This window comes from Lupinus angustifolius, chromosome LG05 (assembly GCF_001865875.1).
Source record: "Lupinus angustifolius cultivar Tanjil chromosome LG05, LupAngTanjil_v1.0, whole genome shotgun sequence".
NCBI classification, from domain to species: domain Eukaryota; kingdom Viridiplantae; phylum Streptophyta; class Magnoliopsida; order Fabales; family Fabaceae; genus Lupinus; species Lupinus angustifolius.
This window is the reverse complement of record NC_032013.1, coordinates 14964943-14981891: the sequence shown is the minus strand read 5'-3', so window position 1 is coordinate 14981891 and position 16949 is coordinate 14964943. Positions and strand designations below refer to the sequence as shown.

General features: G+C 35.7%; 3 protein-coding genes across 6 annotated transcripts; 1 reads left to right on the top strand and 2 right to left on the bottom strand.

Moving 5' to 3' along the window:
• On the bottom strand, nt 3986–12014 carry LOC109347890. 2 transcript variants are annotated; one of them, XM_019587998.1, is made up of 13 exons: nt 11699–12014; nt 10702–10771; nt 10561–10625; nt 10392–10460; nt 9858–9938; nt 9197–9358; nt 9008–9106; nt 7539–8935; nt 6975–7195; nt 6744–6892; nt 6082–6120; nt 4929–5993; nt 3986–4889 (listed from the first exon to the last, which is right to left on the bottom strand). In XM_019587998.1, exons 1-13 carry the CDS (start codon nt 11819–11821, stop codon nt 4560–4562), a joined length of 3870 nt encoding a protein of 1289 aa, XP_019443543.1. In that variant the 5' UTR covers nt 11822–12014; the 3' UTR covers nt 3986–4559. The 2 variants fall into 2 exon arrangements, with proteins under 2 accessions (XP_019443543.1, XP_019443542.1); XM_019587997.1 differs by having other exon boundaries at nt 3986–5993.
• Nucleotides 12621–14293, top strand: LOC109347888 (PHD finger-like domain-containing protein 5B). Of its 2 annotated transcripts, none has more exons than XM_019587995.1 (2): nt 12621–12713; nt 13903–14293. In XM_019587995.1, the coding sequence occupies exon 2, from the start codon at nt 13915–13917 to the stop codon at nt 14245–14247; it is 333 nt and encodes a 110-aa protein (XP_019443540.1). In that variant the 5' UTR covers nt 12621–12713; nt 13903–13914; the 3' UTR covers nt 14248–14293. The 2 variants fall into 2 exon arrangements, with proteins under 2 accessions (XP_019443540.1, XP_019443541.1); XM_019587996.1 differs by having other exon boundaries at nt 12630–12713; nt 13886–14293.
• Nucleotides 15154–16866, bottom strand: LOC109347887 (DNA-directed RNA polymerase III subunit RPC6-like). 2 transcript variants are annotated; one of them, XM_019587993.1, is made up of 2 exons: nt 15949–16866; nt 15154–15376 (listed from the first exon to the last, which is right to left on the bottom strand). In XM_019587993.1, exon 1 carries the CDS (start codon nt 16682–16684, stop codon nt 15977–15979), a length of 708 nt encoding a protein of 235 aa, XP_019443538.1. In that variant the 5' UTR covers nt 16685–16866; the 3' UTR covers nt 15154–15376; nt 15949–15976. The 2 variants fall into 2 exon arrangements, with proteins under 2 accessions (XP_019443538.1, XP_019443539.1); XM_019587994.1 differs by lacking the exon at nt 15154–15376 and having other exon boundaries at nt 15876–16713; nt 16774–16828.

Sequence of the window (16949 nt, the reverse complement as noted above, 5' to 3'; positions counted from 1 at the left end):
GTTTCTTTATTTAATTAATTTCATCTCTAAATATTGACAAAATGTATACTAGTTTTTTAGTTTTCTTTCTATCTTCTCAATGGATAATAGATATTAAGGTGTGTTTACTAATTTATTTTTTCTATTTGCATCTTATTTATAGCATATATGTATTAATAATTCTAAATTCTTAATCATATTTTATCTCCTAACTTTAAAGCTTAACCATTCAAATATAAAATAAAATTATTTTTTAATATGCGGTTGGGTTCTAATGGTTCCAAAATTTATAAAACCGTGAACTGAACCAAACTTAAATAGTTCTAAATAAAAAAAACTGAATCGAACCGCGGAACCGAACTGAACCGCGAAGTTGAACCGAACCGAACCGCATTTTATGGTTCGACTCAGTTTCATTGGTTTCAGATTTAAACTGGAATCACTTATACTCCTAATAATTGGGACTTCCATAAATTATATATGCAACAGTTCATCATCCTGAAATATTTCATTTTATTATTATAATATCACATTAGTCAATTATAAAAATGATATATTTATACTTTACAATAAGATGTTGGGATAAATCACTAAGGCTGAAATTGTTTATACTTTTTTGATAAGCAATTTTTAAAATCACAATTGTAATTTTCAACTTTTGTAAAATGTGTGGAATTGTGCTTAGAAAGGTGAGAGAGATTTTTTATATTAATATTGAATTAATTGGAAAACAAAATGTTTTTATCTTTATTTTTTTTGGATGGATTGTGTATCCATCTAAATGGATATGCCCATGGATATCCATAAGATATAATGGATGAATTTGAATTCATCCATTATCAACACTATCCATTGAATTATATCCATTTAAATCCATTAATTCTAACGGGTGGATTTGATTTGGATAGGTTTGGATGTATTTTAGATTATGGATAATTTTGCCACCCCTAGTATTAAAATTGGAAACTTTTTGATTTATCAAGGTATGTGATTTTGGGGTCATAACCTTTATTGATAATAAGTGCATGTTTTTTCATGAAGAGTGGTATCATTGTGAGTTCATATTCTTTTACGAAGAGTGATCTCCTTTGGATTCAAACTCTTTGATAAAAAACAGTTTTTTATCGGTAAATATTAGTATGTTAGTATATGTTGTAGATGAGACTCAAACCCTTAACCTCATTCACTTCACTCCTTCTCCCTAGTCATCAAATCAACTTATAACTCTATTTTTTTTAAAAATTTTAGGGGTGAGATTCGAACCCGCAATTACTTTCATTTCATTCCTTAAACCCGCACCTGTTCTCCATAATTTTCCTAATTCTAATTTTGTTCATCATAAAAAAATAGAAATAATACTTTTAATATATATACAATAATTTTCATGATAATTATATCCATGAACATAATGTTTACTTAAATTAGATCACTCTAGCAAATATAAACTATGGTCTCAACATATTCAAATATTGTATGTGCAACCAAAAATTTCTCACATTTCACATATAAACCCTTACCAAAATGTCTTAGATTTCATTGCGTGATAAATTAAAACAATCTACGAGAATAGATGCATTGACTGCCTATCCTTACTAAAATAAAATACCTTAAAAATCCATCCACCATGTACTCGTTAATAAAGACTAATGTTGCTCTTGATCCATCCTAAACTACACTGTTGAAAGTAGGACGTGAAAATGAACATAATTTCCAAACATGAAGTAGTGATGTCGAAATCCCAAAAAGATATTGTCTAGTAGATTCACTTTGTTTTATTTTGCTATCCTTCAAAAACGCCCCCTTCAATTTAAGTTCATGTGTAAAGTCTATTTTACAACTGAGTTAGAGTTAAAAGGATCTTTTTACTCATTTTTAAAACCTATGGAATATTTTTATTGAACAAATATCACCTGCCCAAAAAAAAAATCACGTCTCTAACAATCAAATTCTATCAAGTAATACAAAAATATTAATTATTGTTTGTACGAATTTTAGTTTTAACTAAGTGACAATATTTAATTGGACAGAAACACAATGAGAATAGTAAAGTAAATGAGAGGTATGATTTCAATTCATTTTCTCAAGTTGAAGGACAGCATTACACTTCTCTAAAATTTCGGAACCAGATCACACATCATCCTAAGTTGAAAGAGTGTTTTTGGACTTTTCCGGTAAATAACAATTCTCCTTCAACAATGCAATAATGATACTATAGACAGCATCTTCGTATGGCAAAAACACGCCCAATTCAAAATGCAATTTGTGAATAACTTGGGGCATGTTGACTACTGATTATCCACACACAGCTAGAAGAAAGCAATTGCAGCCGTGTGTTATATGTGTTCTTATCAGAACACAAGAGTACGGACAATGATGAGTCAGATGTTGATGAAGAGGTAGGAAGCGATCGCCAGGGCGACTGAAGGCAGCAAAGAGTTGGACCCGTCGGTGGAGGTACCTGAAAAGGTTCTCCGACGATCAAGTCAGTATATGAAGTAGAGAGTGAGTGACAAGAAGAATAATATTAGAGAGTCTAGGAGTTGAGGTTAAGATACTTCCTGTTGGTAGATACTTCTATTTATAGGGGTGAGAGTTGACCTTGGGCTCTTGGCTGGTGGTGCGACGCGTGGCCGACCGAAGGTGCTGTCTGGAGATGCTTTTCCCGTGTCAGGCGGCCTGTTGGGTCGTACACTGTGCCCTTCTTGTCTCTTAGCCTGCTCTGCAACCCGTCTGTTGCGCTGGCAGGTAGGTTGGTGGAGTACGGAAGGCATGTTGTCTCCTGGGCCAACTTCGGTGGTCCCTACAAGCGGGGCCACCTCGGCGTCTAAACATGACCTTTGGTTCGCCGGATAGGAACACATACTAATGCAACAATAAACAACATAGAAATTTCATTTTGGATACTTTCAAAATTACAAACTTGTCACAAACAATACAAAATATTTTGGTACTACCAAAGTTATCCCCTCACCTTTTGGGTAAGGAACTAATCCCTTACGAGGTATATAGTTGTCACTCCCAATAAGTATTACTCCTAAAAATCAAACTCTTGACCTTTTAATCATTCTAGAGATCTAGTAGGGCCTTACACCACTAAATTTACACCTTGGAGTTCCGACATTAGAAGTTATTAAAGAACTCTAATGAAATAATCTTAGATTGCGTTGGTCTTCCTCCTCTCCTATTTGTAGACTCCATACCCAATAAACAAACTAGCTCTATCGCTGTCTTCTCAAAATACAGATTTTTTTCTCATATTCATATCAATAAGAAAGATGACAACAAATTAAATTTTACTCTACCTTCAACCTAACAACTAATCTAAGAGAAACCAATATCTCAAACAATTAAACTTGCCTCTTTTAAAACCATTATATTATTTTGTGAATAATTGGACAGTCTCGTGGGAATTGACATCGCTTTTTGAAAGAGAGCTTAGAAGAAATAGAAATAGAAAAAGATTTAATAAATCATAATAGGCTGGTTGTATTAACTATAAATGTACGGTCTGCTGCGCGCACACACACCTATATATATATATATATATATATATATATATTGTTACAGATGGAGTTTCTGCTGAGGTAGAATTAAGTTTTATATGGGCAGTTTAATCAGGAGCGTGATATTTGAAATGCTTGATCATAGATTGGTAAACAGTTTAATTTCATTTTTAGATTTCACTTTGACATATGTACGTTTAGTTTAAACTAGTTCATAATCAAACCTTTTTGAGAGACTGACTCTCTTATGAGAACAGTTATCATATCTAAAACCATGAGAAAAATTTTGTCTTACAACTATACATGAATAATTATGATTAAAAGTTAATTATTGATTATATAACCATTTCTTATAATCTTTATCATTCAATTAAGATCTCATGATACATATTGATTGTTCTCAAATATCATAATAACAAGTATCCTAAATGACATGAAATATCACACTTTTTGAGTGCTCCCATTTAGGAAACCATCAACTTGATTACCTTGGCAATTAATTTAGCTCAACATCCACTAAATCTGTATGATTACAAACTACAGGTAGAGCACTGATGCGTTCTTTATTTAGTATCAAGAATTTCGCATATACGGCTACGCTTACTTTCATTGCAAATCAAAGCCATGAATCCACTTGTTTATTTACAACAAGACCAAAACATTGGAATTAATAATAAACTATACTCCTACTTCTCAACAAAAGATATCCATTGGTATGTGCCAATCTTGGCCTAAATATCCCAAAAATTGCTCTAATGTTCACTAGCAGCTTTACCCATATAGTTTTCCCTTTCATGAAAATGCTAATTGACTAGTTTCAATGAATGCAGAGGGAAAACAAGGAACTAATTACAATTTGACAAAAGGCATGTGGGTTCCTTCTGAAGTTGCAAAGCAGAGTATTAATTCCCCAATATACACTATATGCTTTGTTTTTATTTTAAATATCATCCCTTTAAGACTCAGTCATTTATAGCTGATTTTGGAGCTTCACTATTCAACACCATTAACTTGAACACAGTTTCCAACTATTTGGTGACATAGGCATGATCCAGGACCATTTAGGCTTTATCAACATCATTGTGAATTGCTGACAGGATTGCTCTTGTTGACACCTTGCATGTCCATAGAAGAGTTTGTTATGCTATTAACTGAGCCTAAGGTCTGAGAGCTCAACTGTGGACTTGCTGGACAAGCTTCGGGATTACCAGCACTCATAGTGGCATGGATTGCCCCTGAACTCATCTGTGGGCTCATCGGCATTCGTTGACTCATCTGCTGAGGGCTTGCTTGCTGATGTGCTTGTTGGTTCAGTGGTGGAACTCCCATTGTAGATGGTGACCCCACCTGTGGGGACGAAACAACTGCCTTCAATTGTGAAGTTGTTTCTTGCTGTTGTTGCTGCTGCTGTAATTTCTGCTGCAACTGCTGTTGTAAATGCTGCTGTAATTGCAACTGCTGTTGATTTTGCTGTTGCTGCTGCTGATTCATATAATGGCTCATCAACTTTGGTGGACCCATAGGTCCAATTTCCCTCTGCAGTGTATGAATATTAGCCCTATTCGTAGACTGACCCAATATTGAAAGACCAGCAGAAGCAGAGTGCATTTGCCTGGCCCCAGACATGCCAGCTATGCTAGACTGAGGTGATCCTAACATGCTTCCACGATTCTGTGCCATTCTAATCCTTGATAGCAATAATTCAGCCTGCGATTGAGTTATGGTCCCGGACCTAAGTTGTTGGTTTAATGCATTAGTAATATTTGAAGCCTGGCTAAGATCAATTGGGTTCTGACCCATACTTCCCATGCCAGACATTGACATCATTGGTGTTGAGATTCCAGATCCAGGTATTCCTCTTGCAGCCCCCATTCCAATAGGATTGCCCATCGGGCCAAGCCCAACGATGCTATTTCTCAGATTGCCCATACCCACAGACGTTCCAAGACCCATCATCATTTTCCTCTGCATTTGTGGCTGCGTTTGTTGCTGCTGCTGTAACATCTGAAGCTGTAGAGGTGAAGAGTTGTTGAGCATGTTACCCAATGGAATATTGGAGTTATGACCAACTGCGTTTACGTGTGAAAGCTGATTCTGCCCAAGCATCATAGATCTCTGGAGGGGATTCTGCTGTTGAATGAGATTGGATTGATTCTGTTGCATCTGCTGTTGTTGCTGTCTTGCTTGTTGTGAATCCAGTTGATGTGGCCTCGAAGCCATTGATACACCAGAGAGAAGTCCTTGAGACATCTGGAAGGCCTGAGGGTTTCCAGGTGGCAACATCCTCTGGTTTGCTACAAGATTCTCTGGTAAGTTTAAAGAAGCATTACTGCCACTAGCTGCTTTTGCAATTTCATACGGTGATTGATCCGGGAATTGTTCTCCATACTGTTGCAGTTCACCTATAGAGTTATTAGGAGGGAGACTAGCTTGACTGTCTGATGGAAGGTTAACCCGGGTTGGTTTGACTTGGATTCGGTCATCTTCCTTCACATATCCTTCGTGTGCCATCTACAGTCGGCAGATTAAACTATTAAGAAAAAACAAATTGACAAAGACATGTCCTTCATATGGTTCTACATCAGATAGATAAACGTACCAATGAGCAGAACTGGTTTGCAAGCAAATCCGCAGCATGCTGATTCACAAATTAGCAAAATAAGTCAGAGCAATAAACTTGCAAAAACTACCTTAAATCATATCTCAATGGTAGGAAATTCAAATGTCTGTGCTATTACAACCTTCATAGTTCATTAACTTCTAATAAAAATAGTAATTTCGTGGTCAACAGTGACTAAAACACCAAGTCAATGCTGAGAAATTAAGGAAATATCTACACAAAAACTATTTCCGAACCACAATAACAATAGGGATCAAAATTGTGCCATAGGACAAAACGGAGTGGGTGGATGATAAACAAGACGATCATGTCAGGGAAATGACAGTCAGAGTAGATAATGACAGTAACATGCGGCCACATTAAACATGAAAGAAATGGAAGAGATAGCAGCATATGGGATAAAATGGCAAAGGATCCTGCAAAAAGGGCCTCAAAGGCACAAGATTTAACAGGGTGATGAAAAAAGAAGAGAACCTATGATAAATATAGATGGGAAATGACTATCTGAGTGGTTTAACAGATGATAATATGGCATAAGGTGAATAACAGCTAAAATCATTGAAGCATATTGGCTACTACTAAATTCAGATGAAATACTTAATATGGATAACAAAAACAATTATCTCTGCCATGAAACTTACAGTATTGGGTAATGTGGGGAGATGATCCTCTGCAGCTACAAAATCACCATCATCAATGTCTCCATAATGCATAGCCACAGTACCATCAGATGGCTTCTCGGACATTATCATCCTAGTTCGCAACCTAGGAACTATAGAAACAACATTTCCTGCAGAAGAAAATAGAATTTTAGACAAGGAAAAAACTTTATATTGGCAAGAACAAAAGACTGAGTACAAATTTCAATAAACCTTGAACTACACGCTCCGGAAAAAAGAAACTTAAGTGTCTCATTTTGCACACGTTCATACTGCCACCCATGAGCGACTTCGACAACGAACTTGTCTCATCTATGATTCCATCATTATTTGTTGCATTGGAGAGACAGGCCCCCAAATGTTGCGTTGAATATGTAGCCTGCTTTCTTGTGGGATAATCGTCACCCTTGTTCTTCTTTAAGTTAAGTTGATGCCTAGTAGAAGTCCATATGATATATGTAAGAACAGAAAAACAGACTACATGAAATTTAAAAACAGAGCAACCTGACACTTCCACTTCATACCTAAGTGGTAGCAAAGGCTAGCAAGTAAAAAATCATACTAAATAAAAATTAAAATGACAATAATTTGCACACTCTAAATTTCGTTCTGATCTCCAAGGGTGCAGGAAAATAATGGCAGATTAAAATACTGATAAAAGCCTTCCCTCACCACCACATACTTGTACATAAAGAAAAATGCTGCGGAAAATCAGAAATGTAAAACTATAAATAAATAAAAATGTTGAGATGCGTTTTTAAATTTTAAAACATATACCTCATTGTCACCGTTTCAATTTTTGAGAACCTTTCAAGCATAATTTGAAGATCTTGATCAACCACAGCTGAGGTCCCAAGTGAGGGACTATTTGCATTCGTGCTGCCAGTACCAACACTAGCAGGAGAACCAACTCCACTAATTGCTGGCATTTTCGGAAGGGAATCAGATCTCCGTTTAGAAGCTAGGTGTGCCTGGTGTTGCCTTTGTGTAGGATCATTGACACTAGAAGTCAAAGATGGAGTTCCAATAGCAGTATGAGCTGAGGAAATTGCTGTCTTCTCCTTTTGTGACGGTCCAGGTGCATTAGTCATTGAGGATAGTCCAAAACTTGGTCCAACGGAGCCGCTGGGAAATTCCCCAAATTTTGAAGATAATGGGGAGTGATATAATGCCCCAGTAGATAAGCGAGGACTCTGTACTAGTTTCCTTTTCTGAAGCTGGTCCTCTTTTCTTGCTTCTTTCTCCATATGCGGACCCACATTATTCCATGTTGACTGGGAGAAATTAGGTCTCATTAATCCATGCTGGGGTAACCTTTGATGAAACTGTAATTGTTGAGGGTCCAAATTGCTTGTATCCATTTCCATCTCACTTTTATTGTGGTTTATCTCTGCAGGATCTAACTTTTCTATTCCAAACTGTTCCTCTCTGGAAACTATCCCCATTCCCTGCTGACCAGAAGCAAACTGAATAGCTCCTGTATCTTGATTTAGCCCCCCTTCAAAAACCTGCTGAGGAAACTTCTGAATGCCAACACTTCCATACTTAATTCCTCTGACCATTGCTTGCTGTTGTAATAGTGTATTCTGCCAATTCATATCTGACCCTTGAAGAGCTTCAACATGTGATCCAATTTGCTGCTGTTGCATTGTATCAATACCTGTTGAAGCTGGCCTCATTCTTTTTGCAATACTGGATAAAGGTGATGTTTGTCCGTCTGGATTCTCCCTTTTTGCAAGAAAAGAGCCATTTGATTTTGCATTATCGGCATATGAAACCATGATATCCTGTACAGCAGGAGAAGCTGCAGATGAATTAATAGCAGAAACTGATCCACGCTCCTGCACGCTTCTCGGAGTTCTGCTTGCAATTTGGTACCCTGATTGATTGGACATCATGGAAAAGCCTGAGACAGAAGAATCAGGTAAAATACTCCTGGATCTCAAACCCGTGGCAATGCTTGGACTAAGATTTTGTATCGCTGGGTTTTCAATAGTCTGCTGCATGATAGCATTAGGTGCAGGAGTTCCCGAACCAGAGAACCTATTAGTTGAGCTTTCGGGCACTCTATCTACGCATATTTTCTTCCCATGGCTTGTACTACTACAAGTAACAGCAAACTCTGGCAGATGCCTTGGTCGCTTTCTCCGCAAATTACTCAAGCATAAATTGAGCTGCAACATGGAGTTAAATCATTAAGATGCATATGGCCAAATAGTAAGTTTATCAAGCTATCTTATTTATACCTTAGTGGGAGCTGGACTTTCAGATAGCCGATCTAACTTCGGAGTAGGGTCTAGATGAAGTTTTGGTTGTAATGCTTTCACAATCTTGGATTCAACTTCCTGTTATTAATGTAAATAGATAAGTGACATAATTGCCCAATAAATGATAAGTATAGGAATTGGTATTCATCCAGGGTAAATGATACTCACCATTAGATCACCATATGTCCAAGACTTATCAGTGATTGATGGGATTTCCTTCACAACATTCTCCAATGACATCTTGAGGCACACTTTATTAATAGTAGGAGAACTACCATTAGACACGACATCAGCCCCCCTTTCAGAAGAGCATCTTCGATAATCACGCACCTGGAAAGTTACAGAATCAATACAACACCATTTGAAGTAGATAATAATGGTGATAAAATTAGGAAAATGTTTAAGGAAGAACACAGAAAGAATGCAACATGGCACAAGAGAAGCTCGCTGTATAAAAAGAAGGGAAACCAAAATATGAAAGGAGAAGAGCAACTTGCTAAAAGAAAAGAACAGAAAAAATGCGAAGAAGAAGAACAAGCAACTTGTAAAGAAAAAAGATGGAGAAAATGCGGCATAAGAATCTGTCCAAAATCAAAGGCAAGAAACCCAAAAGGAATTGTCAAAATGAAAAAGGTTCTCAGGCACATGAAGTATTAGTCACTACCCAGTGCCAGTGGCACTCTCTATGAACAGTAAACGTTGTATCCCAAACCAAATCCCAGAAGAAAGAGTCTATAATTTTTTACAAGAAAATAAATGGAAATTTAAAGAAGCCTTTTAATAGTAATTTACTATTAGTAAAGCATCACAAAAAACAAATACGGCTCACCTCACATATAAGTCCCCCATCAATATATTTGGCAGGTATGTCATCCAGAATATCTCCAGGCAAGTGACCTGACTCAATGGCCTCCAAATACAACATTATAAAGAAATAAGAAGGGTCAGTACATGAATGCTTAACATAAGTAGAGAAACCGAAAACAATAAGAAAATTCAGAAAGTAAGATGGTGAATATGACAAGGAATTTGAAGCCACCCAAGGAAAGGGCACATACAAAAGCACAGTTTATGGCCCTATTCTATTTCCAACTTCCAGGTATATGGTCTTCTAAAAAACTTCTAGGTATTATACGGTGTATAGATGGAACGAGTGGCTCAAATCCAGTCACGCTCAACTCAAACTATGAAGCTCAATTAATCTAGTCATTTATAATTAATTGAATCATGCCACCAATCTCGAGTAGTCAAGTATGAGACTTTATACACGTAGAAAGTGTTGAATGTCACTTATAATTGAAATATTTAAAAATTAAATGTTAAAACTGAAAGAACAAAAAAATTATGAAACACTGAGACTAACCAAGAAAAGGCTTTCGGAAGATCTATCATATGGATGTAACAACTTTGGAAAAGACTGATTCGCTTCATTCTGAAAATTTATAAATTAAATAAGTTAGAAACATATAAGAAGGAGCTAGAAGATTGTTTATTTTAGATGATTCCTTCAACTTCAGCTTATGTTAACAAACCTCGATGGGTTTTCCAATAGAATAACCATCTGGGAACAGGTTCAACGTGAAAGAAGCTTCCCCTTCTGTCAAAACAAGAAAGCATCACAAAAATTAGGATTTATACACGAGATAAGGGGCCAATATACTTTGATGACTGACCGATTAATGACAGACTTTCAGATGAATTAGGAACCCGAGCAATGTTTTCACCAGCCTCAACAAGATCACCCTGTATAAAAATTATATGTGAACCAATCAAAGCTAGATACAAAATATTGAACATTTCCCACCATTTGCATTGATACTTTGATTGAAGTTGGTCAAATTACAGACAATATGCCAGCTTATTGCAATATAAGATATAGCCCAAGTACGACACACATCCTTTGTAAACCAAATAACAAGCTCCCAAACTCATCATCTCATTTACCAATTAACTTAGAAAATCCCAGGATTTTTCAATTCTGAAATGATCGTAAATCCCATCCCCTTCTTATTGGAAATAAAAAATAAAGGTATGAATTAATTGGATATTTGTATATGGCCTTCCTATGTCACTGATTGATGCAATATGTTTCCCTGCCTTTATACTCTGACATTACCACAATATCAAAGAAATACACATGATTTTCAAATCTTCCAAATTTGGTTTAATCTCCAACTAGAAATTAAAATTAAAATCAGTGAAAGGTTCTAATTGAGGATTCGGCTGCAGTTACTTTCCGAGGGAAAGTGCGGTGTGGGAAGATGCAGCCAATGTCGCTGCAATATTACTAAAAACGCAATATTGTAGCCCCAGTTTAGAACCTTGAGAGACATAAGAAAATATCTTTTCAACATGAAAATAAATCTTTTTTTATAAATATCAGACCTCACATCTGGCTTCCTCCTCATAACTTCCCTATCGAATCTAGCATACTATGCTGTGTCATAATCTTAGTCACACAGAAAATAATATTGGTACAACCTTCAATAGTAAAAACCGAAGCTTCAACACAGTTAAGATCCCAAATTTACCATTCATAACTCTCTCTCTAAACAACAATATCATGCATGTAACAGCAAAGTCAGAAACTTTTGAAATCAAAGAGCAAAACCCACAATTCAATTGTGGTGAAATTGAAGTCAAATAGCTGAATTGGAACAGATTTATTACCTGGGGCACTCGTGAATTGGACTTTGAATTTTGTGATTCACCACTGTCATGTGGAAGAGGAAGAGAAAGAGGCTTGGGGCGATACCTGGTGCCATTTTTTGACACCTTAAAGGACACCACCATCACAATTTTCTTTGGATTTGGGAGAACACAAAACCCTAGAAATTAACACAGAAGAGAGAAGAAAGAGATTTGTGTTCGTGTTCTTGCGCCCTGTCACTTCAATTTTCTTCTCTTGTTATACCTGTGCTTGGGTTTCCAAAAAAAGCGTTTTTTTTTCTTCTGAAGATTTTATCGTTTTCCTTCTTTATTCACAATGAACCCTATCCCGTGCTGTACACGAAATATGCATTGTTTTGTTATATTTATATTTATTTAATAATCCATCAAAAACAAATAGATTTAATTATCATATTTTTTCTCCTTGAAGGTAATTTATCAAGGATTCTCCAAAAAGTGATTTTTTTTTTCACTTCCAACATAAACACCAATCATTTTTTTCATCTTCAAGATAAACACCGATAATTTTTTCAATCTTCAAGATAAATACCAATGATTTTTTCACTTCAAAAGAATTATAAATTGAATTTTTCTTCAAAACAAAAAATTTATGATTATTATATGTTTTTCTTAATTTCATTATTTTTGACACAAATAGTTTATAATAAATAGAAAAGTCAATATTTTCTCTTTTTATATACCATTGCAATTCCATGAGAAAATATCCTCCTTTCAATGTTGCATTCAAACAATTTAAAATCAATTTTCAAACTAAAAGCTAAATACGAAATAGCTTTTGATTTATTACAATTGATATTTTGAAAATCGGTTAAGGAGAATCGATCATAAAATAACAGAGAGCGCATCACTACAAACATTGTGGTGATTTATTTCCCTTCATTTTCTTCTATTATATGCTTTTTTTTTTCTCTCACTTCACATTCTCTCTGTCTTTCTTCTTCTGAACTCAAGTTAAGGGCCATTTTTCAACGCACCACTCCTATTCTCAGCACAGGTTAGCTCAGTTATTTTTCTCCTTTTTAGTTTTGATTTTCTTTTCTTATGTGATGAGTAATATAAATTTCCATAATTATTCTATTTTCTTTTCCACTCTTCTGTGAATCAAGATGACCCTGTTTTCTATGAGTGAAAAGTTTTGATTTTTGGGTGTTGCAACTGTTAATAGTCTTCAGTGGGTTAAAGGGTTTTGGTAATTATTCTGTATTAGGGTCTTAACTGGTACTAGTCATTCCTTTTTTTGGATTTGGATTAAATACAAATTAGTAGTATTAATATTAGAGTGTAATATTGATGCATTCTGTAAAGAATCATGCACAATCAGTGCATCGTCCACTCTTTATTTGGAAAATTAAAGATGAATGGTAGATGATGGAGCGCAGTGTAAATATAAGGCTGATTGTTTTTTTCTCGATGGAATAAGGGTGATTGTTATTCACATACTTTGTTGATAATAAGAGTCTTCAAGTTTTCATCCTCTTAGGCCTATGGAACCTTCCTTTACTTAATTCCTTTTGTACATTGTGAAAGTTGTTGGTAGGAATCCATAACTACAAAATACGGTGAGGTTCTTGTTGCATTCTGGATTATGCCAAACAATCTAAAATGGTGGCTAATTAATGTGACAGTCTCAGACTTTCAGTAGTTAAACTAGTGAGTATGTTTATGTTATGTGTAGGACACTTCAAATTCAATCATTAGACAGAATTAGTAAATGTTGTATCCATCATTTGGAAGACTGTACCAGAGTTTTACATTTGCTCTGTGTGTGTGAGATATATGGTGCAAGCTATGGTAGCCAACTACTTCATTCTTATGAGGCAAAGCTTTGCTAACCACTTCATAGGCTTTGTAGTTCAAGTTTTCTCTGTTTTATAGGACTGAGACATTAGTATTTGGCCTTCTCACTACCAGAATCCATTGCATACTCATAGATACATCAAGATTGTGCTGTAGCTTATGCGAAGAATATGCTATTGATCCCATGATTGAAATAGATTTCAGTGTTTTTTGCATATTTGTAGGCACATTAGTTAATATGGTAACAATGAAGCTGTCTCAACATATTTTGCTTCACAATTGTGTGCTATTCTTCATCTTGCTAGAATTAGTGTTTTACTGATTTACTTTATTTGTTGTCCAACTTTCAATTGTGTACAGTACTTGCAGACTATAAGACCTAGCAGATTGTTGAAAATATGGCCAAGCACCATCCTGATTTGATTATGTGCAGGAAGCAGCCGGGAATTGCAATTGGACGACTTTGTGAGAAATGTGATGGCAAGTGTGTGATTTGTGATTCTTATGTGCGCCCATGTACACTTGTTCGGGTTTGCGATGAATGCAACTATGGATCATTTCAGGGTCGATGTGTCATATGTGGAGGAGTAGGAATATCTGATGCCTACTATTGTAAGGAATGCACACAGCAGGAGAAAGATAGGGATGGTTGCCCCAAAATTGTTAACTTAGGGAGTGCCAAAACCGATCTATTCTATGAACGCAAAAAGTATGGCTTTAAGAAAAGATGATTTGTGTCTTACTCATATCGGAGCAATGGAATCGAGACTTTGTTCTGGTAGACTATTATCTGAAAAAATTATTGATAATGTAACTGCATGACTTGCTCAGTACTGAACATAGGGTGGGAGTATCAAAACTATGCTTTTTTTGTTAGCAACTATTTGTTCTCGCCTTCATATTTTTTGTTTTTCCTGTTGCCTTCGCCTTGAGGTGAACTTGATTATGTGTTTGTATTGTTTAGTGTTATATTACGATTTTGGCAACTCTACCGAATGAGCTAACTTTTAGGGTGAAGTTGGTCCTCGTTATTTAAACATTGTATTAGAGTCTCTTGTCTTGATCTTGCATCCATAGATATCTATTCTTGCACACTTACACTCAAGATATTCTCAGTCATGGCTTAGGTAATAGTTTCTTGTGAGCTAGCTTTTATAGTGAAATTAGATGAAGTTATTTTAACAAGTAGCAATTTGAATTACTGGTTTCAAAATATTAAAACTTGTGTTCCTTAATGCCTTGATATGTGGACTAACAATAAATGGGCTAACGAATAATGAATTGTTAACAGTGGAATCATGCTGGAATGTGTTCTTATTTGCAATTGGCCATTGCTTTCTCTTCAAAAAGCAACAATGAGGTATAGCAACAAAATGAAATGACATGAGAGAACAAACATAGCAACAAAATGGGTCAATGGGCAGAATAATAAGATTGAGTGAATGATGAAAGCGATGGCATATAAATATGGAAAAGTGAAATGAGGTATGTGATGGTTTGACAATGTATTTCTAGAAATTGAAGAGTATAGAGTACAGAGGGAAAGTGTAAGTGATAGAAAAGATGATATGAACAGACTCAATGCCCTGTCTGACCATGTTCTTCAATATATAAAAATGGAATTTATGCACATAAAAGATATTGTAATGAAATCAAGGGCTACAATTACAACTCAACCATCCAACAAATAGGAACACCACAAAAGAACTGTAATGTATGTTCTGCACACACGAATAAATATTCTTCCACTGCAACAAAGTCACCAAGGTTTAATTTCTGGGGACTAGCACAGTACTGAAACAACATGAGTTACCCTTCTTTAGATTCTTTCATTCTTTCTACATATTCATTCTTACATATCTGTCAACAACAGAAGAAGGGATGGTCCCAAAACAAAAGTAAGAATACTTCTTAACAAGACTACTGGCTACACATGCATGTAACTAGTATCTTAAAATTGAGTTTGGTCCTAATTTTTTTAGAGCACCTTCATTGCCTTTTGCTAGTGTAATTATAATTTCACAAAGGCTTATACTTCTAGAACGCCGAGTTTTACTGTCCTCCGGGATGGTGAGATGTTATAAATGTCATCCTAGGGGAAAGCAAAACTCAGCATGTTCTTAAGTTTTAAGTCTAGCTAATGCATATAAAGTAACACAAGCAAAATGCAGACCTATGTGAATCACAACAAAATTCTTATTCCCTTTACAATATCAACACACACACATTAGAAGTAACCAAATGATGCTGAAGAGTGAAACAAGAGATAAGAACTAACAAGGCACTTTAAAACGCTATTTATGATCCTTGCTTATGTATATATCTTCGATGTGTAGTACTAACTTACTGAGCAATAAAATCAAAAGAAAAAACGTAAAGACAATGGTAATAAGATGAAACTCAACATAGTAATGTCATACTGAAAATCACAACTGAACAGAGATTTGGTGTATGACTGATTCAGAAATCCAACCATTTATCATAATAGACACAATTTTTGGGAGAAACAACACCATCGGGTGTACAAAAATTAATCCTTGGACAAACTCCACAAGGAATAGAAGCCATAGCACCCACTTTTTCTTCTCTAACACCACCAACCTTACTCTTGATTCTATAACAAACTCTACCAAGAGGAACACCAGCAAAATCATCAAACCCAGTACTCTTCACCTCAGAAACCTTATCATCCAAAACCAAAGTCTTCAAAATCTCCTCCAAATTCTGATTACTAACATCAACCGTAAACGCCCCGGACTCCTTGAAAAACTTCAAAACCATATCAACTGTTGCAACCTTCTGCCTAGAAAGGTACCCCAAAGATAGCTGCTTGAGTGTGTCAATGAATTCGATGTCGAGTTTTCCATCACTGTACCAATCCCCACCAGTGATCTCCTTAGAGGGTTGGAACTCAGTGGCCATGAAAAGTTTTCTGGCTTTGTTCTGAATGTTCACAACCTGTTTGATGAATTGCTTGGCTTCAAGTGACTTGAGTGCTTTCTTGAAAATGTTTTCTGGGATTGTGGTTTCTCTTTTGATGTCACCACTCCATATACCCATGTTTTCCTTTGAACGGATAATGTTGTAAACGATTCTCTCTTCGTTTGAGAGAGAATCTGAAACAGCCAAGGCCATGTCTTGGCGCTTCCGTTTGTTACCTCCATTCATTGTAGAGTGTAAGGAATTGTTGAAGAAATGGGAAATACCTGATTGGAACGAGTGTGTTGGTTCTTATCGCTGTTGTTGCTGCTACCAATAGAGCAATGGCGATTAGGGATTGGAGTAGGGTTTCAGAGTGGGGGAAGTTGGAGGAAGTGAATCAGTGATGATGGGCCTAATATTCAATAACTTAGAATATGCAATCTTTATTTATTTTTTTCATTTCAATTTTCTTAAGAGTCCTCATATATATATATATATATATATATATATA